The 26,779-nt window shown below is 54.1% G+C and overlaps 2 protein-coding genes across 6 annotated transcripts in view; both read left to right on the forward strand.

Moving 5' to 3' along the window:
- The window catches only part of RUSC2 (RUN and SH3 domain containing 2), a 53,254-nt gene extending 49,072 nt beyond the window's left edge, over window positions 1-4,182 (forward strand). For all 5 annotated transcript variants that reach the window (XM_065740056.1, XM_065740055.1, XM_065740058.1 and 2 more), the window contains 3 exons: window positions 1,197-2,178; window positions 2,465-2,635; window positions 2,810-4,182. In XM_065740056.1, the coding sequence (XP_065596128.1) occupies window positions 1,197-2,178; window positions 2,465-2,635; window positions 2,810-2,990 (1,334 nt within the window). In that variant the 3' untranslated portion in view covers window positions 2,991-4,182. The remainder of the gene's footprint in view (window positions 1-1,196; window positions 2,179-2,464; window positions 2,636-2,809) is intronic.
- A 2,562-nt stretch (window positions 4,183-6,744) lies between these two features.
- LOC136050930 (receptor-type tyrosine-protein phosphatase kappa-like) lies at window positions 6,745-26,712 on the forward strand. Its single transcript, XM_065740138.1, has 29 exons — window positions 6,745-6,847; window positions 10,519-10,761; window positions 11,047-11,199; window positions 11,564-11,806; window positions 12,988-13,230; window positions 13,602-13,892; window positions 15,677-15,774; window positions 15,963-16,155; window positions 16,235-16,346; window positions 16,745-16,991; window positions 17,136-17,175; window positions 17,763-17,868; window positions 18,019-18,086; window positions 18,319-18,461; window positions 18,601-18,688; window positions 18,897-18,967; window positions 19,058-19,094; window positions 19,842-19,939; window positions 20,106-20,222; window positions 21,196-21,353; window positions 21,429-21,564; window positions 22,266-22,415; window positions 22,565-22,664; window positions 23,377-23,456; window positions 23,844-23,978; window positions 24,382-24,507; window positions 24,910-25,067; window positions 25,295-25,430; window positions 25,817-26,712. Exons 1-29 carry the CDS (start codon window positions 6,745-6,747, stop codon window positions 25,889-25,891), a joined length of 3,948 nt encoding a protein of 1,315 aa, XP_065596210.1. The 3' UTR covers window positions 25,892-26,712.
- The last annotated feature ends 67 nt before the right edge of the window (window positions 26,713-26,779 follow it).

Genomic DNA, 26,779 nt, shown 5'->3' on the forward strand with positions numbered 1-26,779 from the left:
GTCTGTGTCCCCTGCCCAGTGCCTGAGAGCTTTGTAGGGCTGGAGATGCAAGCACTTACCTGAAACACTTCAAGCATGGGAAATAGAAAGGAAAACCTTCTGTCTAACAAAAAGCAGGTTTTCCTTCATATGTCTGTTGTTTGGGACTTTTTTTTTTTGTTTAGTGTTTTGTTTGTGTGTTTTTTTCCCAACCAGAAGTGTTTCTGAAGTGTGTAGATAATGCACATGCCTGATGCCTAGAAGCAGCATAACTAAGTGCTAAGTGCACAGTGAGGCAGAAACCCTTGACACGCTCAATGCCCTGAGAGTGCTGCTGGCTCAGTGCATGCTCAGCCTAGGCGTTAACTCCAGTGCAGTATTTTCTGTCAGGTTTGGGGGCTGACAGCAAACACTGTTCAGGTCTGTGTGTGTGCAGTCAGCGCCTCTCTTTGGATCAGTAGCTTTTGTACTGAGCACTGTAGCAAGAGAAACTGCCCTGGTTTTCTGCAGCAGAATACCACCCTTGCAAATCTTCTGGGTTAGTCTGGTTCAAGTCACATTAAGAACTGAAGTGTGATGTAGGGCTGCCAAGTTGCTGAAGGCTAGGCACGGGGTATGCAGATAAGCTACAAGTCCTGTCTGCAGTGCATATTTGTTCTCTCACTGCAGGCAAATGTACAGAAATCCTGTTCCAAACTCTGTCTTCAGAATGATGGCTGACAATAAAGCTAGTGGTAGGACAAAGGTGAAGTGGCCAAAAGAAATGTAGGATGATTGTTTGAGATATAAATACTAGTCCATGTTCTGTTAGGATCCACAGCTGAGCCCTGCCAGATCCTTGGAAAGGCTGCATTTTGCAGTCCCCAGCACCTCTCTCCCTGTAGGATACTGGTACTCGTCCAGATCTGCAGTTTCACATTCATATCCAGGAGGTAGGAGTAGAGATTCTTAGTGTGCTGACTCTCTTTGGTGCTTGTTGTTTGCACCCTACTCTGACAGCCCTGCTGTTCCAGTGGGTCACCTGGCAGACAGGTAGTGGCTGCAGGAAGCAGGATATTAACCGGTTTGCCCAGTGCTCCCTGACCCAGTATTGCTCCTCACACTGCAGACACAACTGTGATCAGAAACCAGTGTTCAGCTCCTTTGCTCAGTAGCTTCTTGATGGCTTGGCAAAGTCTCGAGGGCCTCTCATCTAATCCGTGTCTCTTGCCCCACAGATATCATCCTGGCACACTACCAACCGGTGGGCTTCTTATGCCTGTCTCACAGCGTGTGCCAGCCTCTTTTCGAGGAGCTCCTGCTTCTGCTGCAGCCTCTCTCCCTGCTGCCCTTCAACCTGGACCTCCTTTTTGAGCACCACCTGATGCAGATGGGCAAAGAGCAGCAGCAGCAAAAGGAGCTGCTGCGCGTGAAGCAGGACCTGCTGCTTTCTGCACACTCCACCCTGCAGCTGATGCGCACGCGAGGCAGCAGCGAGGATCCCGATGGCTGCAGCACTGCCCCTGAAGCATGCAAAGTGGATGGTGGGGGTGGTGGCATGTCACCAGGCCACAGCCCTGAGCGAGCTGCAAGTGAGAGGGTCAAGGGAGTGGGGGCCTCCTGTGCAGATGGGGACAGAGAGGAAGAACGGAGGAAGGTGCGAGAGAGCACATGGGAGGGGAAGAAGGACAAGCAGGCGGGCTGGTGGTACCAGCTCATGCAGAGCTCTCAGATTTACATCGAGGGCTCAACTGAAGGCTCAAAGTTCATCCGTTATGAAAAGAAGAAGGCTTTGAGTGGCGTGCCTGGTTCAGCCGAGTCCCACGAGACACCACCGCCGCGTGAAGGGGTAGTGGAGGGAGCAGAAGCATGCCACATTGCTGAGGGCAGCTTGGAGGAGAAGCACAAGGCTGCCAGGAGGCCAAATCCTGAAACTGTAGAAGAGCCCCTGGAGAAGCCCCAGCATGTACCAGGCAGTGAAGAGGTGAAGGAACGGAGCTGGCCCTTCTGGATGGGCAGTCCCCCAGACTCAGTGGTTACAGAGCTGAAGCGCAGCAAGGAGAAAGAGACGGGGACTCAACTGAAAGTGGCAGCGGCAGCAGCAGCAGCAGCCCCCCAAGAAGATAGCAGTGCCAGTGCGTCAGAGGGCAGCCAGCCCATCAAGTGGGGACACTTGTTTGGGTCCAGAAAGGTGCAGAAAGAGCCCAGGCAACCTAACAGGTAGGGACACGGGTGGCTTGAGGCTGGAGGGGCTGGTTAAGCTGGAGCTGCAGCAGTGTGGTTGGGAGTCAGGCAGATAGCCTTCTGCTAGGCTACACCATGGTGACACATAAAGTTAATGTGTGAATAGAGAAATCCTTCACACCTGATGTGTCTAGGGGCTTCTGGGTCCCCTGGAAAGGAAGAAGCCAGGGGACTGCAGTGCATGGTCCAGATTCCTAAGGCATGACATTACCATGAGACACTGTCTTCCTCACAATAACCTGCTTCTGTCTCATCCTCGCAGGCTGCCCTCCGGCTGGCTGAGCCTGGACAAGTCTGTGTTCCAGCTGGTGGCTCAGGTTGGAGCAAGCATGTGGCGAGAAACAGCCCCTGAGCCAGAACCCCCCCAGCCAGAGCGTCCTGAAGTGTCACCTGCACCGCAGCCAGTCCGGGGGCTGTGTGCCAACCCTCCCTGGTGAGTGGAGGCACGTGGCTGGGGCCATAAAAGGATGAAATTGTCATAGCTCTGCTTGTTGTGGCAGAGGGGAGGGAAGCAGGGTATGTTTCTGGCCCTACTGTGGTCCCTGGACTCCAGTGGGGTGAGCATGCTGTGAGGATCTCACCCTTTCTCCCTCCCTTTTCCCCACAGTGAGGTGAAAGCTCTTTGCCATCACATTGCCACCGAGGAGGGACAGCTGAGCTTCAACAAAGGGGATATCCTGAAGGTCATCTCCAAGGTGGATGGTGACTGGCTGCAGTGCAGTCTCGGCTCTGAGAAGGGACTCGTGCCCATCATGTACGTGACCCACCCGGAGGACGAGGACTATTGACGTGACTGAGAGGCCAAGCACAGTACCGCGGGCTGCTGAGGCTCCTCTGGGGATGCCCAGAGAAGCAAACACAGCTTCTTGCTAGTTTCTTACCTTTCTTGCCATTACAGAATACAGTAACCATAGGTGGTTCCTTCTTGCTCCTCCTTGTGCAGCTGCCAAAGGCCAAACTGGCCCATGGAGCCTTCTGCAAGCTGTACCTCGTATTGCCAGGCATTGCCATGCATGCAGCCACACCAGGGACCGTTAGAACCCCCTCCACCCCACGCCATCTCCAGCACCCATAGGTGGTGGGTTTGTATGTAGCAGGAATCGAAGCAATCCCTGCCAGAGCAGCACTGGCTCAGTTTCACGCTGCAGGGTGCAGGAGGATGGTCCCTCCCAGCGGTGGCCGTGCAGCCTCCAGCACCCCTGTGTATTGGGGTGGGAGCACCGTGCACTGCCAACGCTGCCCGGCCTCGGCCATGGGAGGGAAGGGGTGTGTGTGTGTGTGTGTGTGTGTGTGCAGAGTGAGGGTGTGTGGGGTTGTGAGGAAGGCACGTGGATGTTCAGTGTGATGTAGGTCCAGGTGAGGTAGTGCCACCCTGTGCAGAGATAGGTGATGTGGGGATGTGCCCTCCATGCTGAGCAGGTTGCCTCGGATACCCTGGGGTGCTCAGCAGAGGGAAGTGGGAGGGGAGGGAAGGCGGGGGTGAGGGCAGGGTCCCTGACAGGGCTAGGGATGGGATGCTTTTGGGGTTTGGGGGCCGCGCTCCCAGCAGGAACAGCGGGGGAGATGGGGATAGGAAATGCTCCCCGTGGTGTGAGTTTGGGGGATAAGTGTTGTGTGCGAACACAAGGGGCTGCTGGGAGCCTAGGGCTCCTCAGCAGAGGCAATGTCAGTCAGTCCCTGCCTTGCCATGCTCTTGGGGTGGTGTGGGGATCCTCACCTGCTGCTGGGTGGGTGACAGTGTTAGCGAAAGTCCGTGCCAGTATTTGGTGCCTTGGCCAGGCGGGTGCTGCTCATGGTGTCATGCCTGGGCTGGCTTCCCCATGGCGAGGGGCCCTGGTCTTGCAAGGTTACCTCCTGCTTGTACATCGCTTAGCGGACGTTGCACCATATTTAATTTGTATTTCCCTGTTAGAACGAGGTGTCTCGCCTTTATTTATTTCTTTATTTATGATGCATATTAATTAAAAGGTGCTGATTGAGCTCCCTTGTTTCGCAGCCTTGTCATTTCACCGTCTTCAAGGAGGGGTACCTACACTTTGTCCTACCTCCAGCCACAGCAGGCACCTGACCTTCAGAGCGAGACAGGTTGCTCACCTAGGAGATAGGTCACTGCCTCAGGCTGATGTGCCCTCCTCTTCCTACCTATAAACCCAAGGGCAGCAGTGCAGCTGCCAATTCAGGGAAGAGAAGCAGCAGCAGAGCCCTGTGGGGATGGGCAGCGGTCAATGGGCTGGGAAGGCACTGAGGGTCCTGCTGGTTGGATCAGCTTGGACAGAGAGCCACACACAGGAAGCCATGCACTGAGCTGCTGTGTCCTCTGCAGCCTGTGCTTACCCAGGGAAGGAGTCATGGTCTGGGGTCATTGGGATGTGGATCATCTGCAGGGCAGAGGCTGCAGCCCTGGCTGGTTCCCTGCTGCTGGGAGCAATCCTGGGAAGGGAGGAGGCATCTGATCCCAGCATCCCGCAGAGAGGTGGGGTGGAATGTTTACGGGACAGGACAGGGCAGTCCCAGTGCTGAGCACATGGCTGCCATGTGGCTAACACCTCATCGGGCCTTTCACTGACTGCCTCAGTGCCCCCATTAGTACAACGAGGCCCAGGAGGTTTCTTCTGTGGTAGCATGGCCCAGGGGAGGCTGACATGGCCCTGAGCACTGCTTCCCCTTTCCACCATGCTTGAGGGGACATGCTCACCACAGGGCAGCATCTGTGAGCATCCCCAAGTCCCCACACAGGACACATCAGCGAGGGCTGGGACTCCTTGGGAGCACTCTGCAGGGGAGCCTGGGAGAAAGATGGGGAGCTGAGCTCTACGTAGGGTTGAGCTGGGCTCTGATCTCCACTGAGAGCTGCCCACCAGTGAGCTCTGTGCCCCAACCCTTCATCATCTCAATGTTTGAAATGTCCAGTGATTTCTCACTCAGTTTCAGAAAAGGGAAATGCATGCAATGAAGAAACTTGGGCAAGATTTCTCTAAAGGAAGCGATGTGGTCACGCAATGTCCAGAAGCCTGCAATGATGTAGGGCAGCCTTTCAGAGTTCCTGTTATCAAAAGGCAGAGGGGAGCCAGCAGGGCACGGCTCTTCTAAGAACTGAGGTCACAGCTACGTGGCACAAAATAGCATCAAACAGAAAGGACGTCAAAGCTCAGCATGACAACAGAGCAAGGAGCCTGTGGGATCAGCCGACAGTAGACGCTTTGAGAGCTGTAAATCTGCCCCCTTAAAGAAGTCTGTAGTGTTGTTGGGAGCTCAGGGCATGAAGAATGGAGAGAAGACAGATCCCCAATGAAAAGTGAAGGGCCTCTTTGGGTTGACCTCACAGTGAAGGGCTCTGGTGCCAGGCTGCAGGTGCTGAGATACCTGCTGACCCCGTGTCACCTCCAGGCTGGCACCTGGGGGGTGGTATCACAGCAGGATTCTGTCACTGTGGGGAAGGGGATTTGCCAACCCAACAAAGCAGGGTTGCCTGCCTCCAAGGTGCTGAAATCCGTCCACACGCTGCCTTGACAGCGTAGGCTTTGCTTTGTGTGACCAGATCATGCAGCTGCTGCCCATGGCTGGGGTGGGGAGGAAAGGGAAGCAGAGCATGGTTGTGCTCAAGTTCAGAATTCTCCCAACTTGGAGCATGGGGAAGTGCTGTGATAAGAGAGTGAACGAGCAAGTAGAGAGCTTCCTGATAGCGTGAGCCGTGCTTCCTTTGTGGAGCTCAGTTTCAGATGGGGTCATGAAGGGTGTTTGGAGAGGCCGAGCTGTTCGCACGATGCTTGGGCTGGTGAGAATCGTGCCAGGAACAACATGAGGATGTGGTTTATTGGGGACTTCTCTGATTTGTGGAATTTTCCTAGTTATTTTCCAATGATTCCCATAATGGGGAACTTAGGCTTTCTGATGCCATCCGCTTTTGCATCTCGATACTGAAAATGCCCACAGCTCCAGCAGACAGGTGGGGATGAAGGCTGGGCTGCTGCCAGGAGCAGAATAACCACTCTTCAGGGTTACTAGAGGACTGCATGCTGCTGGGAAGCAGTAGGCATGATCTCGGAGCCTGGATCACTCTGCTTAGTGGCCCTGAGGCTGTCCCCTGCTCTCAACCCACACTCCAGCACCCAGACAGCACCTCAGCCCTCCAGCCTGAGAGATCAGCACCAGCCCACTGCTCCTCCTGTGTCCATTTTATTCAGTTTGTCCCAAGCTACCAGACACTGACAAGGGGAGGGCTGTCCCGATGCATCTCCACATGGCTTCACTGCTGGAGTGGCACCCAGGAACCCGCTCTGCTCACACTGGGAACCCAGGTTCTGTGACAGCAGCTGCTCCCACCACAGAACCTAAAATCTGTTCTCAGGGAGCAGTGAGGTTGCCAAAGGAGCACAGAGCCTGCCCAGAAAGCAGTGCTGGCACTGGCAGAGGTTCCTTCTGCAATGAGGAAGCCCCTTGCACCACAAGGAACCGCTCTGCCCTACTATTTCCTTCCAGTGCATGCACATCGTGCAATCAGGCGGGCGCACTGAGAGGTGCTGCCTGCAGGGAGGAGGGAGCATGGCCCCGCAATGGGCCCTTCTGCTGCTCCTCACATCTCTGCTGGCAGCGCTGGAGCCAGAGCAGCATGACCCTGACAATGGAGGATATTCCTGGTACTCAGGTAAGGGGTAGTCGCTCTCTCCTGGCAAGAGATTTTGCTGCTTGCTTGCTGTGTGTTTGCTGTGTAATTTTACCACGGTCATCATGCAGTAGGGCCAGAGGTAGTATCCACAGCAGGATCTGAGACATATGGGCATCAATCGGGATGCACTGGGGTTGAGCTGTGTGCTGCTGTCTCTATGGAAACAGATGGATGTTCTCTCCTGTGCCATGCCCTGGTGCATGGTGACATTTCCTAAACACTGTTCTTAGTACCGGCTAAGGGGTGCCCAAGCTGTGAACTTGGGACCCTTCAGGGTGACCTGGGTGAAGGGGCTTTGCAGATCCACGAGCCAGAGTCATGGTGCCCATCTCCAGCTCTGCAGGCTTGCATGGGGGTGTGGGACGGACAGACTGAAGAACACCACACAAGGCTTGCTTTCTAAAAGTAGATCAGACTTATTTTGTTATTTCCAACATCCATTAGCAAAGCTAAGATGTAGGTAGGGCTGATATTTAATCTCAGCAGAGCCCTTCAAGTCATCTCTGCAGGTCAGGAGCTGTCAAAGCTCCCAAGAGGTAGGGGACACATCCAGAGCAGCCCAGGACCATCACTCTGCCTTCTACATCTGTCTCTCTGGGAGTCTGTCTCTATACTGACCTTGCCACTGCTGCATGACAAAAAACTTTAAATGAGCACTGTGTCGTCCCAGCTTTCTGTGTGGTACAGATGAAGTGCAATAGAGGAGTGCCCTATGCTTGCAGGGAGCAGAGCACAGCACACTGTCACTGCAACACCAGGGGCAAAGCCTGTGGCAGGGAATGTCCCCCTGCCTGCAGTGCCCAAACCCTGCACTGAAACCATCTTGATGGGCCAGATGGTGTAACCATGCCCATATGTGGTCCTCCAGCTCATTTCCATGATGCACAAAGGCACATGTAGCCCAGGACAAGCTGTGGGACACAGTGGGGACATGGTGGCTAGTGACTGTACGGCATGCTCTGCATATCTACGTCACCTGTCTGATCTGGAAGCTGCCTGTGGTGAGGATGGTGTTTGCTGAGTTTGCACCTCTGTGTTCGTGAAAAAGAGGAACCAAGACATGAGCTCCTCGCAGCTGCACACAGCAGCCCTGCCTGCATCCTCAGCATCTGCACATCCACACCCATAGCAGTGCCCCGGTTCCCCTGGGATTGGGATCCTCACATTGCACAGGATCAGGAGCAGTGGGATGGTCAGCATTAGGCCGTGCTGGTGCCATCTCATGTGGGGTGGCCAGCAGCAGTGGGGCAGAGCCACTGGGAAGAGATAGGGAACAAAGGAATCAGGGGTCCCTGCGCATACCCCTTACCCTGGAGGGTACAATGAAAGAGTGGGAAACAACCCTAGGGCACAGTGTTATTGGGTAGCATGGAGGAAACAAGATGACATAAGCCACAACCCAGTGCTGGGGTGAGGCAGCCCCACCTGCACAGTGTCAGCACTGCTTGCACCACAAGCATCTGCCAGTGGAGGATGTGGTCAGGGCGTGTGGTGCATTGTGTGCACCGAGCTGCTCTGTCCCTTTGTTCTGTTGTCCCCTTACTGTCCTCCTGCTCTGCTTTTGGAGGGTTTTATTCAACACCTGCACCAAGGTCTCAGCCCCTTAAACCATGCTCAGAAGGGAGTTGGGCAAGCCTGTAGGGGATGTTTTCCCGCATAGCTTGGCGTTATGGCGTTAAGAGCTGTAGCAGCAGTGCTGTTGCTACTACAGTGGGTGTGTGTAAGGGGTACCCAGCTTTCAAACAGGGACTCAAGTAAATCCTGCGGGGAGCATAGACTCCAGGGGTTGCTATAGTCTGCACTGCACATCTGCCAATACAAGGCACACAGACCAACCGTTCCTCAGGCAGCACATGTCTCACGCTGAGAGGAGCCTCTTTATCACACCTGAACCATATTTTCCATGCTGAAACATCACCCAGGCTCCTTCCTGTCCTCAGTGCAGAGCCTGTAGGCGGCTGTCTGCACAGAGTGGGTGAGAAAAACAGCCTCCCAAGGTGGTTTCTCTGCTCACAGGATGCTGTCAGGCTGGGAGTTGTGTGTTTTTCTCCTGGCTCTCTATGAGCTTCATCCTGATGATGTGGGAACTTGATCTGCTGAGACTCACCTGTGCCCCTCATGTTCCTGCAGGCTCCCCAAAGCATACAACAGGTTAGAGGAGGAGTTGAGCAGAAGACCAGCACTGGGGAGGGCAGAATGAAGCTGGTCATGACAGAGGGACCTGCACTGCCAAGCTCACAGCTGAGCTGGGTGGATGGTATCACTTCCCCAAACTGCTTCTTGCTCAATGCCAGGCACTGCTGGTTTATTTCCAGGCAACAGCTGCTCACATTCCTTCTGTGACTGTACACACAGGGGATCCCCACTGATAAGTAAACAGGACCTTGGGCCCTAAAATGCAAACTGAAACACTGGGATTGCCTTCATAAGAAGATCTCCTGTGCCTGAAAGAATGGCTGCTTGATTTGCCAATCTGGTGCAATTTTATCCCAGCTATTTGGCAGGGATTTTCTGCTGTCCCATCTGATATGGCTGTTATGGACTGTTGGCACTGGGGTATGTGGAGTAACTGAAGAATGCAGAGACTAGAGGAGATGCACAGGGACAAAAGTGTACAACAGACACCATAGCAGGATGGTTCCCATCCCACCAATCCTGTGTCCTGTACCTTAGGGGTCAGACCTGTGTTGTTCACCAGAGGGTAACACACTCCTGGTCTTTCCTTTTCCAACTGATGTAGCTATCAAAGCCATTCTTATCCTTCTTTGTGCCCCTTGCCATGTCCACCTCCAGGTGGGCTTTGGCCTTCCTGACCCCATCCCTGCACAGCATTGCAGCATCCCTGCACTCCTATCACAGTACCTGTCTCTGCTCCCTCTACCTCTGCATATTCTTCTTGCTCTCCAGCAAGCAGAGACCGCAGGAGCTGCATAGTGACACGTGTGCCACAGACATCAGAGTGGGACCCTTTCCATCCCACTGACACTCTGTCCGCTTCTCTGTGCAGAACGATGCCCAAAGCCTGCGTGGGACTCACGTCTCCTCTTTGCTCCAGAGAAGGGATTGTATGAGAACAGTGAAGAGGTGACACTGAGCTGCCACACATGGGACAATCCTCCCCTGGCTGTGATCAGATGTGTACTCCATCCAGGCTGGGGATATGCCTGGGAGGTGAAAGACATGCAGGGAGCATGGCAGACCCTGAGAACTGGCCTGGCATGTGGGGGTAAGTCAGGCAGCAGCAGCTGTCCCCTTCTGCAGCCCTTCTCCTGAGCAGGCGCCCTGAGCAGCCAACCACAGCTGTGTGCTGCCTCCAGCTCTGCTGGGAGATGGCCTGGGCAGGGAGCAGCCTCCAGCTGGGGTGGGATGCGAGCCCACAGCACTGGACCCTGAAGGGTCTGTCGCTGTCCCTGCATCCATTGCCTGTGCATTCCTGCACTGCAGGCCACGCAGAGCTGCAAGGATGGTGGGTCCTGCCCTCAGCTCTGCTTTCTGAGCACCTTCCATCTGTGCCATTCTCCTCTCCTGCCTCTGGTACCCCACATCTCCTCGTGGTGTCCATTGCTGACAACACAGTCAGTCATAGCTGAGCATCATTTCTCCTCTTTGTGCCCATTTCTGAGATGGACTGTCACACTTCGTCCCAACAGGGGTGTGCATCAAGCCATGGTGGGATGTCACCCTCCAGTTTGAACCAGACAGAAACAGTTATGGAGTGAATGAGGAACTGCTGCTGAAATGCCCTGAACGCCTCAAGCCCTTCTTCAGCAGCATCAAATGTTCGAAGGAATTTCTAGGACTGAGATTTGGGAATCCTGACTATCGAGATGTCTGGTGGGGGAGGAACAGCACAGGAGCCTGGATCCGCATTGAGACAGCTGTATCGTGTGTGGGTAAGTGGAAGCAGCACGCACTGCAGGGCAACATGCAGCATGAGATGCCAGGTCCTGCACCCTGTACTGTGGGGGTCACGTCCAAGGAGTGGATGGAGGACACAGTCCTGGGAAAATCCCATCTGCGGGCTGTGAGGAGGGTTAAGGGGATGGAGGGGACAAGGGTGGAGTGGGACAGTTTGTGAATGAGTGGTCACTGGGATGTAGAAGGTGAACCCATTCCCGAGAAGTATTCCAGGGGTCATATCGTGGCAGATGGACGTGTTGCTTTCCATATCCCCTCAGTGCCCAGAGGGCTGCAGGTGGTGGCTGACACCCACCACACTCTGTCCCACCTCACCACCTGCCACTCTAACCAAAACCTCTTTCACCTCTGCCAGAAACATGCCAAAGGCCCTGGTGGGGCCCAGGACTCCGTCTGGTACCAGACCTGGAAGTGTACAGGAAGAATGAAGAAGTGATGCTAAGCTGCCCTCAGGGCTTTCAGCCATCCTACACCCACATCAGATGTGCAGGGGGAATTGGGCCTTCAGATCATGCTGGATCTGTATCTAGAAACACGTGGCAGGGGAGGAACAGCATTGGTGTTTGGAAACCCATTGTGGGAACTGTGCAGTGCCTTGGTAAGTGGGGGGGGGGGCAGGAGCTGCATCCTCTGCAGCCCTGTGCTCCAACATTCCGTCCTTATCCCTCTCTGAGTATCCCACCTCAAATCTGACAACGTATAGTCAGTCATGGCTGAGCATCATTTCTCCTCCTTGTGCCCATTCCTGAGATGGACTGTCACACTTCGTCCCTTCAGGGGAGTGTACCAAGCCACGGTGGGGTGTCAAACTCCAGTTTGAACCAGACAGAAACAGTTATGGAGTGAATGAGGAACTGCTGCTGAAATGCCCTGAACGCCTCAAGCCCTCCTTCAGCAGCGTCAAATGTTCGAAGGAATTTCTAGGACTGAGATTTGGGAATCCTGACTATCGAGATGTCTGGTGGGGGAGGAACAGCACAGGAGCCTGGATCCGCATTGAAAAGACTGTATCATGTTCCAGTAAGTGAGGCTGTAGCCTGTATCATGTTCCAGTAAGTGAGGCTGTAGCATCTCTCCCCATCCCCTCTTTGCTTTCATACCCAACTGCCACTCACAGCATTGCCCAGCAGGCATATGGCGCAAGGCAAAGTGTGGGGACAGCTTTGAGGGGTTGGTGGAAGTGTTCTGGTTCTTGCTGTGCCTGCAGATGCCACCCTGGCATGTACAGCTCTGCAAACTCCTGTTTTCCTGTGTATTGGAGGGTTCTTGGATCTCCTGCAATCACAGGAGCTGTAGTGTGGGAGACGGAAGGGATAAATGAGTGAGGGATGCAGAGAGCACTGGGTATGTGGGTGGGAGCCTGTGGGAATGTGTCAGAGGGAATGGTGATGCCCTTCTCCAGGAACAGGGCTGAGTTACCTGTGGGGTGGTTGCAGGGAAGTTGGCAGGGAGGGAGGTGCCATTCTTACTGCCATAGCTCATACTCCTGCAACTAGCAAGCTGCATTCCTGCCTGCTGCCTGCATGTCAGGGTAAGGAGGGAGGCAGCTGCAGGCCGTGACCATCCTCTGTGCAAAGAGGGTGCAAAAGGGATGTGTTGGAGCCCTGGAAGGTCTGGAGCATCGTAGGCACTCAGGGAGTATAGGGATGGAAGTTCAAAAGAAGGAAGAGAGGTGTCTGCTTAGGAGAGGTAGAGGCTGTGTCTTGTTCTCGGGGGCAATAGATATTTCACTGTGTCCCTGGCTGTGAGAGCAGAGCGGCTGTGTGGGGTCAGTTGTGCCTCTAGAGAAAGAGGCAAGGCTTCCATCTTTGGTCTTGGCTGAGGTGTCTCCAACCCCTCTGTGTCTGGGATCCAGCAGCCCGCAGCAGAGCACGTGGGATGTGTGGGTGACTGAGGACCTGCATGAGTGAGGGAAGGAAGGGCACAGTGGAGGTCTCCTGCATTCCTGCTGGCCCTGTTTCATAAGCACACATGGATGTTGCCTCTCCCTCTGGAGGAGCTGGGCAGGGAGACAGTGCCAGGAGCCTGAGGAGCAGTATGGCTCTGCCCTCATCACTTGCTGGTGGACGTGGCTGTCACTGGAAGCACTGGAGGGATGTGTCCCCGCTTCCTCCAATTTCTGGGCTATTGTGCCCATGGACAGCTCACTGCTCCACCTCACCACCTGCCACCCTAACCAAAACCCCTTTCACCTCTGCCAGAAACATGCCAAAGGCCCCGGTGGGATGCAAGACTCCGTCTGGTACCAGACCTGGAAGTGTACAGGAAGAATGAAGAAGTGATGCTAAGCTGCCCTCAGGGCTTTCAGCCATCCTACACCCATATCAGATGTGCAGGGGGAATTGGGCCTTCAGATCATGCTGGATCTGTATCTAGAAACACATGGCAGGGGAGGAACAGCATCGGTGCTTGGAACCCCATTGTGGGGACTGTGCAGTGCCTTGGTAAGTGGGGCAGGAGCTGCATCCTCTGCAGCCCTGTGCTCCAACATTCCGCCTTCACCCCTCTCTCTGAGTTTTCCACCTCAAAACTAAGTGCAGGAGCATCATCCTGATGCCTGCCAGCATCCCTTACATTACCCTGGGGTCTATATCTAAGCGCACCCCCCTGGTGAACGATGGCACAGCCTCATCCATCCTATCCCTGCAGCCCCAGTCCCCTCTTCCACCTCTGCCAGAAACATGCTGAATGCCCTGGGGGGAGACCGGTCCCTGGCTACCCCTTCTTCCAGCTGGGTTGGGAGCAGTATTGTGTGACTGTAGCACCATTACAAGAGTGGAGGGGAAGTGATTCTCCTGCAATGCTTCCTTCACAGAGGTCTTCCAGGTTGTTCCTGGGACCCTGGAGGTTTCCAGCACCAGCATCAAACTGAACTGGACCTGCAGTTCCCCTGATGTCTGCCAGCATATGCAGGCCACGTGCCGGCTGGCAGGGCCTTCCTCTCCTCCCTGTGAGGCTGAGGAGGTCACTGGAATGGAGTTCCTAGATGGCCAGATGGGAACGTTCACCTGCCCACCTCTGCAGCCCTTCACCGAGTACATTGTCACCATCTCAGTTCCTGACGGGACAACCCTGTTCTTACAGTTCATCAAGACACATGAAACAGGTAAGTGTCCCCCTACAAGTAATAGTGATGGTTGGAGCGAGTCCTGAGCACAGCAGTCTCCAAACAAGAGAAATTTCAATCTTTGGTGAAGAGTGGAAAGCTGTTAGCAGAACTGCTACTTCAGATTTCTGAGGGCAGAGTTTGGGCTCTTTAGAGACCTGGTCGACCGAGTCCCCTGAGAAGTGGTTTTGAAAGGTGAAGGAGTCCAGGAAGCCTGGACTTCTTCCAGAGCAAAATCCCTGAAGACAGGAACAGATAATCCCAATGCACCCAAAGTCAAGCTGGGGCAGGAGGTGAGCAGCATGGCTGAACAAAGCTCCTTTGGGAACTTGGGAAGGAGAGGAGAGATCGTGAATTCAGGACGATGGGGCAGGCAGTGCACAAGGATTGTAAAGCTGTTGCCAAGTTAGGCAGGAAGAATATAGTAAGGGCCAAAGTACAACTGAAACTCAGTTTGGCTAGTGCTGTAAAATACATTAAAAAGCTCTATTATAAATGCATCAACAGCACAAAGGGACTAAGGAGAATCCCTGTACTTCATTGGCTGTGAGGGGAAACAGTGAAGAAAGATGAAAATAATGACAAGGTGCATTATACCCTTTTTGCCTCAGCGTTTCTTATCAAGGCCCATTGTTGTTAGGGTACCCACTCTCCAGAGTTGCAGAACAGGGTCAGGGAACAAGAAGAAGACACTTAATCCAATGAGCTAACTGCAAGCAATTTCTCCATGTTTTAAATGTTCATAATTCTATGGGGGCAGAGAGGATTCATCCAAGGGAAGGAGTTGGAGAAGTGCCAGATAAGTCACTGCTGATAATTTTGCAGAAGTCCTGGCTAACTGGGGAGAACCCAGTTGTCTGGAGGTCAGTGAATATAACTCCAGTCCACAAGAAGAGAAGAAAGGAGCACCCAAAAAATTACCAGCCTTGCCAGACAGGCCTCGATACCAGGGAATGTCACAGAGCAGATAAACTTGAGTGCCATCACACAAAACAAAAGGGATAATCAGAAGCAGCCAGTGCAGGTTTATAAAGGGCAGGTTCTGCCTGACTGATCTGATCTCCTTCTGTAGAGGCGAGACGAAACCCCTCTATGGAGATGAGATCATCTCTGGGACAGAATAACCCACTTAGTAGATGAAGGAAAAGCAGTAGCTGTTGTTTACTTGGGCTTTAGAGAAGTGCTTGACAACATCTCCCGCAGCATCTTCCTTCAGAAACTGTTCCTGGTGTGGATGGGTGTACTGTTCACTGGGGGAAGAACTGACTGGTTGGGCTCAATGGGTCATGTGAATGGAGTAGAAAATGGTTGCTGGTCACCAGAAGTGTTCACTTCTGAGGACAGTTCGTTTTAATGATTTTATCAGTGATCTGAACGGGGTGACTGAGTGCATCCTCATTAAGTCTGCAAAGTACTCCAGTACTCTCCAGTACCCTCCAGTACTAGGCCTGCAACAGTATTAGTGTGGCCAGCAGGACTAAGGAAGGAATCTTCCTCTTCTATATGGCACTGGTGAAACCTCACCATACTGAGTTTAGTCTGAGGTCCTCACTACCAAAAGGATATTAAGTACTTGAGCATGTGTGGAACAAAGATGGAGAAGGCACTAGAAAGCAAGACATACAAAGAGTAGCTGATGCAACTTGTGTTCATTCTTGAGAAAAGGTGGCAGAAGGGAGACCTTATTGACCTCTTCAATTAATGTTTGTACAATACAATGGCACCTTTTGCACTTCACACCAAATCTCAAGCACGCACATGACCCTATCTTCTTGTGCTTCCAGTGCCGCAGAAGCCAGAGCAGCTGCAGCTGGATGCCAGAACGGGGATGATCACGTGGAAGGCGCTGCCCTCCTGCCTAGGGGAGATCGTTGGGTACCAGGTACCAGGGCAGAAAGACACCCAGCACTCATATGGTTCAGGCAGTGTGGGTGATGGGAGATGATGTAGGAGAGGTGCTGAGGGAACTGCACCCAATGCTGGATGCTGGTTGCTTTCTGGCCATGAGGTGGGCAGGTTCCTACAGGCAGGTGGGTACCACTGCCCTCCAGCTCCATGTTCTGTTCCCAGCTGAACATCACGGTCAGGGCCTTTCAGGACAGCAGCTTCCTGCAGATTGAGCGGCTGAGGCTGAGCAGCCAGACCACGGAGCACCTGCTGCCTGCATACAGCCCCGGCACCACATATGCAGTGGCCATGCGGGGCCTCACAGCTGTGGGTCCTGGAGCTGCATCGCTGTGGGAGTTTCACAGCAACGGCTCAGGTGAGGGTCTCTGCACACAGCTCCTGCTCCTGTCCCTCCTTGCCCACCTGCTGATGCTTGTCCTGGGGGTCTTCTGCAGAGACCCCAGGGCTTTCTGAAGGGTGCTCCCGCCTCGTGCTCGATATCTCTCCATCTCAGGGGACAGCCGTGCTTCCTCTGCACCCCATCTCCCGGCCCTCTGAGGCAGTGAGGTGAGCACAGCCTTGGCTGCTCTGCTTTTGCAGTCCTTAGCAGTGCTGCCCTCTTTACACTACCTCTGTCCAACTCTTCCATCCCCATCTCCTTCACTTTCCACACTGTCATCATCTATCCCTACATCCATCCACTCCTGCCTCCATCCCCAGGCTCATTCCCTTCCCCATCTCCATCCTTATCCCCATTCCTATCTCCATCCTTGTTCTCATTACCATCCTCAACTCCTTCTAGATCCCCAGTCCCCAGCCACCACCCCAGTCTCCATGCCCATTCCCATCCTCATCCCTAACACCATCCCCATTCCCTCTTCAATTGCCATCCTCATCCCCACCTCCAGTCCCCACCCCCTCCTCCATCCCCATCCCCATCCCCATCTCACAGCCCTGCCTTGCAGTGAGCACCAGCTGCTCGTGGCTGTGACACACAACAGCACAGTGCTGGAAGACACCTGCTCGGGGGAGCTGCAGCCCTCCAATGGCAGCCACCCGCCTGACCCCTACGTGGCCGCCGTGCTCAACCTCAGCGCACCCACGGACTTCATGCTGGGTGACGGGACCCAAGGGCGGGGCTTCCACAACGCTCCTCTGCGCCCGGGATGGGACTACACCGCCCTTCTGCGCCGTGTGCGGCGCTCACCGCAGGTACCCGTGCTGGGGGCTCTTGTGGACGGGGCAGGGCAGCGACCCCCTTTGGTGTCCTCAGCCATGGTCTGGGGCCTTTGGTGGCCCTGGGTGGCCGTGGTGGCGATGGTGTGGGACTGCTCTGAGCTCCTCCTCCTTCAACAGGCGGAGACATTCGCCTGTGTGTGCTACAGCTTCTCCATGGGTAAGTGGTTCCTCTGCCCCACACCTGTGCCCGAGGCTCTCTCTGTATCCCTTGTTTTCCTATCCCAAATGCTTGCAAGGAGAGGAGCTGGGGAGTCCAGGAGCTCTTGTGGGAGCAGAGGAAACTTCTGTTTCCCAGATATGGGGAGTATTTATCTGCTGTAACCAGATCCTACCTGCATCTTCTTGGATGTCCTCTGGATCCTCAGGCTCTCTGTGTGTACACAGGCTTTGGGACCTCTGGCCACTTGGGCATATGTGCATGGTTGGCAGCTGAACCCTCTGCAGCTCCCATGCCATCATTTCACATCACATCCCAATCCTAACACTGCTCCAGTCCACATGCAACCCCAGAAACACTAACACCTTGTCCAGCTCTGTCTGTGCTGGGAGAAAAGCAAGAAGACATGCCTATACTGAAGTGCATCACCCCCAGCATCACTACTCCTGCAGCAGTGTGACTGTTCCCCAGCACAGAGCCTGTAGCAGGAAAGTAGGGAAGCTGCTTTTCTCTCCACACCGCCATTGGGTCTCCTGCTGCTGGATTTGGCTTATGTGGAGTCTGATCCTGGGCTGTGCTGGTTGCAGGGCAGGAGCCGATTCCTCTGCTGCACAGACTGCCTGTGCTGATGGCACTTGTGCTGGCTGCTGTAGTCCTGGCACTGGGGATTTTCCTGCTCCCCATACTCCTCAGGTCAGTACGTGCCTCTCCTCTTCTACTCTTTGTTCTGTCCAGGGGCTGCCTGGTGTGGAGCCTGAAATAAAGCAGGATGTGTTTCCACGTGGGCATCCCCCTCTGCTCTCCACCTCCTGCTGGTCTTTGGGCTGACTTGCTGTCTTGCAGGCACAAGTGCAACAGATCAAAAGCCTCTGAGATCAACAGCAGTATCCCCCTCCGAAAGCATTGTAGAGGTGCGGTATGAGCAGCCTGCACTGGCTGCTTTGTAGAAGAATGAGCAGGGTACTCCTGGCACTTACAGAACAAAAGGGGTCAAAGCTGGGTGATGTGGGGGGGAAATCACCTCCCAGAGAGGGAGGCATGCATGGGGAGGGACAAAGGTGGGTTTGATAGGGTTCTGACCACTGAAACGCTAGCTCAGTCCCATCAGCTAATGCTGACGTCCTGTCCTGGTGTTCCCCATAGGTGCCAGCAAGCTGAACACACAGATCCTGGTGGAGGAACTGCTGGATGCTCTGAAGGGGTTTCAAAGGGCAGAGATAGAGGCCGAGCAGATGGAGGATGAATCAGATGACAGGCATGAGGCAGGGCGTCTGGGCGAGTACCGGGTCTGTGTTAGCTGTTCTTTCCCATCCGGCTGCACCATCCAGCCAGCCAGCCCCAGCTCCTCCTGGGATGTGTGAGGCACTCAGCCTCAGCCTGACCCAGAACCTGGACTAATGCAGAGCTCCTCTTCCTCCTGTGCAGAAACTGGCCTCCACTCTTTGCCATTCCTGCAATGCTGGGAAGGAGCTGTCTAACGAGGGCAAGAACCGCTACAAGAACATCATCCCATGTAAGCAAAGCTCTCCTGTTGCTCAAAGCTCCCCTGTGCCTGATACACTGTGGACATTTGCCCATTGTGCAAATGGTCTTATCCCTTGGAAATCTGCTGAGGAGAGATCAAACAGGGCTTTCCTAAAAGACATCCCCTTCTTTAGACTGTCATTTCACTGCTGCCCCAAAGGGACAGCCCAATGACTCCCAGCTCCCCTCTCTCCCAGATGATCACTGCCGTGTGTTGCTGCAGTCCTCTGACACAGGGAGTGACTACATCAATGCCAGCTATGTGGATGTAGGTAGCGAGGAGGATGGATCCTCTCTTTCTGGCCTTGTTAAATGTTTAACAAGGGTGATTGAAACTGTTCAAAACTCTCCCCCACAGAGCTACCGGAGCCCACGCTTCTTCATTGCTGCTCAAGGTGGGTGCTTCCAGGCCTGGGAGCTGCCCAGAGCTGGCACAGGTCCTCATATGCTCAGGAGCTGCCAGATTCTGCCCTGAGTCCTTTGGGGTCCCCTTGGAATGGGTTGGTCTGCTCTGTGCAGCAAGCAGAGGGGATTCTCAGGCTTATTGCAAAGCTGCTGAATTATTTTGGGTAAACAGCACTATAAATGTGGGAGCTCAGGTTGGATATTAGGAAAAATTTTTTCTCAGAAATAGTGGTAAGGTGCTGGCACAGGCTGTTCAGGGACGGGGTGGAGTCACCTTCTCTGAAGGTGCCCAAGAAACATGTGGATGTGGCACTGAGGGACGTTGCTAGTGGGAATGGGGGGTGGGCTGGGGTTGGACTAGATGGTCTTAGAGGTCTTTTCCAACCTCATGATTCTGCCATTCTATGATCATCCTGGGGACATGGGTGGGGCAGGTAGTCACTTTTGGGTGAGTGGACAGCATCTCACTTCTGGCTTTGGTGCAGTGACCACTGCCCAGTGTCACTGCTTGTCAGAACCCCTGGTGCACTCCGTCTCATCCACCCTCCCCCTTGCTGGTCCCTCTTTCTAAAATGTGTGCCAAAGCCAGGCTATCCAGTACCTCTGGCCATGTGCTGTTATACCCAGGCTTTGTCACATTAGTCCTGAGAAGTGGGAAATGTGGGGCTGCCCCAAGGAGCCCATGGGCACCTCCATGGTCTGGGCTCTGGCACAGTGCTTTCTTCTTCCTTCCCAAGGCCCCTTACCAGGAACAGTGGTGGATTTCTGGCAGATGGTCTGGCAGGAGAAGACCTCAGTTATTGTGATGCTGACGGGCTTGGTGGAGCAGAGCAAGGTAGAGAAATCCCAGTCTGTACTCACTCAGCTCTTGGTTTCCCGGTGCCCAGTCTTTCTTGCTTTGCTTTGCTCAGCTCAACCCTCTATGAGGACAGAGAGCAGCTCCACATTGCTGCTGGCTTACAACAATTCCCTAATGAACTTGTTGATGCTGCCACTGACAGATCAAGTGCGAGCAGTACTGGCCAGAGCAGCAGCAAGTCTACGGGGACTTCACTGTAACACTCAACAACACCAGGACCACCACAGGCCTTATTACACGTGTCTTCTGCCTGCAGAAGGTAAGGTTGCCACACTGCTATGATGGAGTTGCAGGGCTCTTCTGGGGTTAGCAGCTGGCATTTAGCCCTACCTGGTGTAAGCATTGCTGTCACTGAGAGATATTCCAGAGTATGAGCCCTGGTTTCTGTGCAAGGCAAAGACAAGCAGTCAGCTCCAGTGGTCACCCTGACTGAGTCTGGACTGATGCACCTGGGCAGATCCTGCATTCTTAAGGACCTCCCCACATCCACGCTTTTCAGGGTGATAAGACAGGTACCTGCCATCTGGGTCAACCTGCAGAAGATCCACATGGAAGAACCCTGGTGTCTTGAACTTGTACAGAGAGGTTATGGTTTAAGATGGCTTACCTGGAGACATTTCTCAGGATGGGTACTTCTACTGAAGTTGTACACTGGATAATAAGCATAAACTGGAAGAGTTGCAAGGAGAGGAAAATGGGTACAGCTACAGATGTTAAGCATGCTCTTGTCTTGCCTAGAACAAAGTCCACCTGAAAGGTAAGACTCCAAGAGCACCTGATGGTGGGACACTACAGTTCATTAGCTCAAGCCAAGTGGATACTGGATGGCCTATAACCAACGTGGCTACATTCACATCAGTGCAGTATCAGCCTTAGGAAATAGCTTATCTGTGGAAGCTATGGCTTTCTGGTGACTACGGAGAGACTCAACACCATGATATTTATTTCCTTCCCCTGAGACACAGGCTGCATTTTCTGCTCTGAGCTCACAGTTCTCAGCATGGGGAGGCAGAGAATAAAGCAAGTTCTGAGGCTTGGTGAATTTGCTCTATGTCCTCGTGGTGCCCTTTGCTGTCTGATCAAGCTGCAATGGAGCAGCCATTGTATTGGTGGTGCTGCAGGAAGGCCAGGTGCTGGTGCATCACTGCCATGCCTTTTCTCTACTTGTTGGTGAGTGCTTCATGCAACTTCTCAGGCTGGTTCCTGCTCCAGACACATCTCCCTCCTTGCAGGCAGGCTGTGCTCTCCCAAGAGCAGTGGAGCAGTTTCACTACCTGCAGTGGCCAGACCATAGAGTGCCCAGGAACCCTGCCCAGCTGCTGTACCTGGTGGAAATGGTGAACAAGAATGTGTCTGAATCACCCACTGGTCCCGTGCTGGTGCACTGCAGGTACTGGGATGGGAGTGCTCAGGTGCTGGGCCAAGACTGGCCAGGGCAGTACCAACCCCTATTCTGTGTCCTCAGTGCAGGGATTGGGCGGACAGGCACCTTCATTGCCCTGGACTTCCTCCTGAAGATGGCGAAGGCCGAGGGGAAGGTGGATGTGTTTCACTGTGTGCAGAAGCTGCGGGAGCAGCGGGTCTGTATGGTGCAGACTAAGGTGAGGGGAGTCACTCACTGCCCAAATGCTGTGGGACTGCAGATCTACCTCCCACCTGTGGTGTGCCAAGCCGTATCAGCTGTGATGTGCATGATCCAACCAGCAGGACTGGAGCTGCCAGCTGATAGAGACTGCAGGATCTTGTTATCATTGTGGTGTCCAAACCTAGGGACCCTCTGAAACTCTCTGAAGTGGCACCAGTATGCATATGCACCAATAGTCCTAGCATGGAAGAGCAGGTCCTTGCTCTTGTAGGCAAGGAGCATGTGTGTGGTTCAGGCTTTCAGGATGTTTGCCCACATGGTATCATCTGGGCAGATATGTCCTGAACAAGGGACTCTGTTCCCATGGTTACCTCAGGGCTGTGACCCTACAGAAGATGTAGTTTGGGCAGGACTGTCCAGCTGTTCACAGAAGGTTCACCAGTTTTCTGGGCTTCTTTCCTGAGAGCAGGGGTCTGGTTTGAGAGGGAACACTGAATCATAGGAAGATGGTCTTGTCTGGGTGACTGCAGTTGCTGGCTGCCTCAGAGCAGGGCTGCCTGCCCCAGGGGTGTCTGGCATGGAGGTGAAGGGTGGAGCTGGCACATTCCTGATGCAGATCAATGTTAGTGTGATGCAGACTGTGGGACAGTAGTCTGGAGTCCCAGTGCTGCCCATGCAGCTGCTCCAGGTGGTGCACTGACTCTCATCTCCATGCAGGAGCAGTATGCCTTTTTGTATGAAGTGCTGCTAGAAGGCTTGCTCTGTGGCTGCACAGGGGTGCCAGTGGAGAGGGTTGCCACTCACATCAGCTGTCTCCAAGGATCTGAGACCAAGAGCCAGAACAATGTCCTGGAGAAGGAGTTCAAGGTACCACCAGGACCTGGTGCAGCAGGTCTGATGCCTCCAGCCACAGCTCTTACCTAGCTGTGGGTGAGAGGTGGGGGGGAGTGTGGTTTACCTGGAGATGGAAACGGAGCTGACAGGAAGAGCTTGTTCAGACGAATCATCCCCTACAGGCAGTGCAGAAGTTTTCTGAGTTGTTCCAGCTCCTGCCATGCAGAGAAGCAGAGAAACCCAGCAACCAGCCCAAGAACCGCAAGCCAGGGATCCTGCCAGGTACTGCAGGGCTAGGCAGCCCTTTTTTCCATGAGACAGCTCCTGAGAGCAGCGATGCTGTCCCCAGCACTGCTGCTTCCCTTCCCAACACTGTGCCAGAAGCATGGGACCAAGCACTCTACCCAAGGGACCAAATGTCAGTTTCTGGTTGGTGATGCATAGTATCATAGAATTGTACAGGTTGGAAAAGGTCTTCAAGACCACCAAGCCCAACCATCAACCTGACCTATCAAGCCCCACCACTAAACCATGTCCCTGAGTGCCACATCCTAGCACCACTTAAACACCCCTAGGGATGGGAACCCCACCACTTCCCTGGTCAGCCTGTTCCAATTCTTGACCACTCTCTCCACGAATAAATTCTTCCTAATATCCCATTTAAAGCTCTCCTGGTGCAAATTGAGACTGTTACTTAACATAGGCAAAGCATTCTTTCCGTGTGAGCTGCACCCCATCCACACCTCCTTCTGGGCTTCCATAGCTAAACCTAACCTATCCCCAGCCCTAACCCTAACCCCAAACTTAACCCTAACCTCAACCCTAACTCTCACCCTAACTATAACCCTTGCTGTGTCACCGCGGGGAAGCCCAGATCAGGCACCAGGGAGCGATCAGCAGTGGGGTTCACAGCTGCTTCAGTGCCTTCCCCACACTCCCCTCTGTGCCGACAGAAGATGGCTTAACCCTTCCCCCTCTGTCTTTGCCTCTGCAGCGGACTCGTTCCGGCCCATCCTGGCGTCCTCGCTGAACGCCGACAGCTCGCCGAGCTATATCAACGCCGTGTTTGTCAGCGTAAGGCTGCAGCCAAGCGGAGCTCGGGGCTGCTGGGAGCGGCAGAGGTTTCACGAGCCCCCAGTGCAGAGCTGGGCTGTGCCTCGCAGTGCCAGGCACCCCAGCCTTAGCTAGGACGCCTTCCCAGTGCCTGGGACCCTGCTGCCAGGAGATGGCCCCCGTGCTCAGCCGAAGCTCTGCCAGCGCGCAGCTCAGCGGGCTGCTGCACGGCCGCTGCCTTTTGTCTGCTCAGAGCAGGGCTGGGTACCCTGCAGCTCCCCGGGCTCTGCCCAGCTCTCATCCGCATGGAGGTTGCTGGTGTGGCCCCGTGTGGCTCTCAAAGGCATGGCTATGTCTGTGCGTTGCGTGACCTTTTAATTTCCTCCTCCCGACCTCTCTGTTTTGCAGACGTACAGCAAGGAGGACAGGCTGATCGTCACACAGCTGCCGTTTTCCAGCACGCTGGTGGATTTCTGGGCCCTGGTCTGGGATTACAGCTGCACCTCTGTGGTTGTGCTGAACCAGCTCCAGGAGCTGGACAAGGTCAGCTGCCTGCCCTTCTCCTGACAGCCTGCTTTCTGCCTTTGCCCTGCGCAGCTATTCGTTAGGGACCTGCTTGCCACGGCGGGGGGGGGGGGGGGGGGGGGGGGGGGGGGGGGCAGCTGCAAGCTTCTGGGCTCCACTGCATCGTCAGGACAGTCCCAGTCCCTGGCATCGCAGTGGGGAGGCGAATCCACAGGAGCAAGAGCATTCCTTGGGTTTTGTTTACAGTAGCCAAGTCCCCATTGCTGTAGGGGTGCTGTCCTGCGCGTCAGCCTCAAGCACAGAGCAGGCAGAGTACCCATGTGCACACAGTGGTTGGTGGGCAGGGGTTTGGGCCACATGTGCCCATGCAAGGCACTGATCTGCTGTGTTAACACCATGTATTTGTTTCCCCCCCCCCCAGACGTACGTAGAGGTCTGGCCCACCCAGGGCAAAGCCATCTATGGCCATTTCCACATCCAGTGGATCTCTGAGGAGCCTGGAGCTGGTTTCACAGTCTGGATGCTTTCTCTCACCAATAGGCAGCAGGTGAGCTTTTGGCACAGGGATGACAAGGTCCTTTGAGAACAGCCTTTGACAGAGCTGAGAGCCTCAGCAGGCTTTGCTCTTGGGCCAAAGTCACAGCTGGAAATACTGGAGACTGTAGCAGTCACACGGACCTGATGGGGTCCTTGAATGATAGTGGTCAGAGCAGGGCCTTTCCCCATGGGAGGGTGAGGCTGCATGCAGGGGTACAAGGCAGAGCACAGATATGGGTGTATACCTTTTCAGCCTGGAGAACGCCAGCAGTGAATATTCTGTGCATCTCAATGGTGTTTATGGATGGGGTCAGCTATTATAAGTATCTGGACCAGATCTATATTTTCTCTCACTTCTCTTCATGAAGCCAGTGCATTACTTGTCTGCCTAAGATTCTTTCCTCCTTGATAGCCCAAAAAGTCTGCAATGAAAGTCCACATCTGGCAGCTGGAGGACTGGCCCATGCAGCACCATCTTCCCCCCCACCCTGCCACCATCATCAACCTGCTGGGGAAGGTGGAGACACACCAGCGGCAGAGCCAGGATGGACACATCCTTGTCACTTGCAGGTAAGCAATGTGTCTTTCAGAGGAGCAGCTACGGCACAGAGATGGCTCACTCTGAGTTACATCAGTGAACTTAGATCCCAGCTCCAGTCTCAACTCAGGGTGGACATGTTCAGCTGTGTTCAGGGAGAAAGGCATCCTTGTGGAGGCTGGCTTGGTTCAGGACCATCTGTGTGTTTGGTGGGACACCTCCAGGGATCAGCACCACCAAGTCACGCTGTGCTCCACAGGGATGGTGCCAGCCGGAGTGGGATCTTCTGTGCAGCCAGCTTCCTGTGCGAGCAGATCCAATGTGAGGGGATGGTTGATGTATCCCAGGCTGTGAGGATGCTGAAGAGGCAACGGTGGCAGCTGATTAAAGATGTGGTAGGTGTTGAATTCACACTCATCTGGGAACTGGAGCAATTACTGGAGCACTGGTGAAGGACTGATGGGTGCCCAGGTGCCTGCCATGCATCCACCTCACCACCAGCTCTAGGCCTGGCGGCTATATTACCGCTCCTGTCTGGGAGTGAGTATCAGACAGTGGGCCATGGGCATTAGGCACTCCTGTCAAGACCAGACAGCCACAGTATTGGTATAGCCCAACTCTCAGCCACTGGAGTACACATCCTCACCAGGGGAAGCAAACTGTGACTGAGAGATGGGGACATACCCGCCCTGACTTTGTCTGGGAGATGTTGGCAACCACACTGGCCTTCTACAGAAGGCACTATGGCATCAGGTGCTCATGTGAATCCTTCTGTCCACAGGAGCAATATGGGCTCTGCTACAAACTAGCCCTCAGTTATTTGAATTCATTTGAAACCTACGGCAATTTCAAGTAGAGGCACGGTCACAGCCCATCTCTGGCAGGACTTCAGCTTTCTTGAGGAAACAATGGAAACCAGAGAAGATGTGCACAGCCCCAAGATCACAAAATCGTTATGGTTGGAAAGACCAGTGAAATCATTTAGTCCAACCATCAACTCATCAATGCTTTATTCTCCCACAAGCCACCCGAAGGGCCACCTGCAACTAAAGAACACAGGCTGGACTGTCTCCAAATTGTGAACAGAATTTGAAATATGAACCTGACCCTTTGCTCAGAGTTTTGGCAAGACTTTACCTGGTGGCACAGCCTGAGTACGCTGAGCAGAGCATAAGCACCAGGCCTTGATGTGTCCATGCAAAGAATGCAGAGAACTAGCTGTCCCATCCAGGCTACCCTTCAGACATCCTCAGCGAAAGTGAGGTAGCTGCACCAGTGCCCCAGTTATGCTCAGTCAGGAGCACCAAACCACCATGAGATCTCCTCCAGGGTTGGAACACAGGCGATCAGTCCAAGCAGCAAGCTTGTGTCCAAGAAGAGCCAGGGGAGGATAATCCACAGCCCCACAGGGTTGACCTAATCCTTCCCACACCACACAGCAGCAGAAAGCTGCTACATGCTAGTCCAGGTGCCACAGCCCTGGCAGCACCAGTGAGGCTCCCTTACAAACCTTCCTGCCCCACCATGGCAATCCAAGTTGGACATCCATACTTTGAACATTGTCTTTGCACATTACAGTCTAGGAGAGGCTGCTGCACCACTGAGAAAATCTGTCAGGAATCATCCCATGGCTCTATTCTGTGTATCATCAATAAAGGCTCAGTGAGGTCTTCAGTAGTGGTGAGCTCTGATCTTCACTTTTCTTCCGGGTTTGATCTGACATGGGGGCTACAAAGGAGTACAG

Source organism: Cyrtonyx montezumae, unplaced genomic scaffold (genome assembly GCF_038088225.1).
Source record: "Cyrtonyx montezumae isolate F1298 unplaced genomic scaffold, pur_monq_1.0 scaffold_25, whole genome shotgun sequence".
In the NCBI taxonomy this organism is placed as follows: domain Eukaryota; kingdom Metazoa; phylum Chordata; class Aves; order Galliformes; family Odontophoridae; genus Cyrtonyx; species Cyrtonyx montezumae.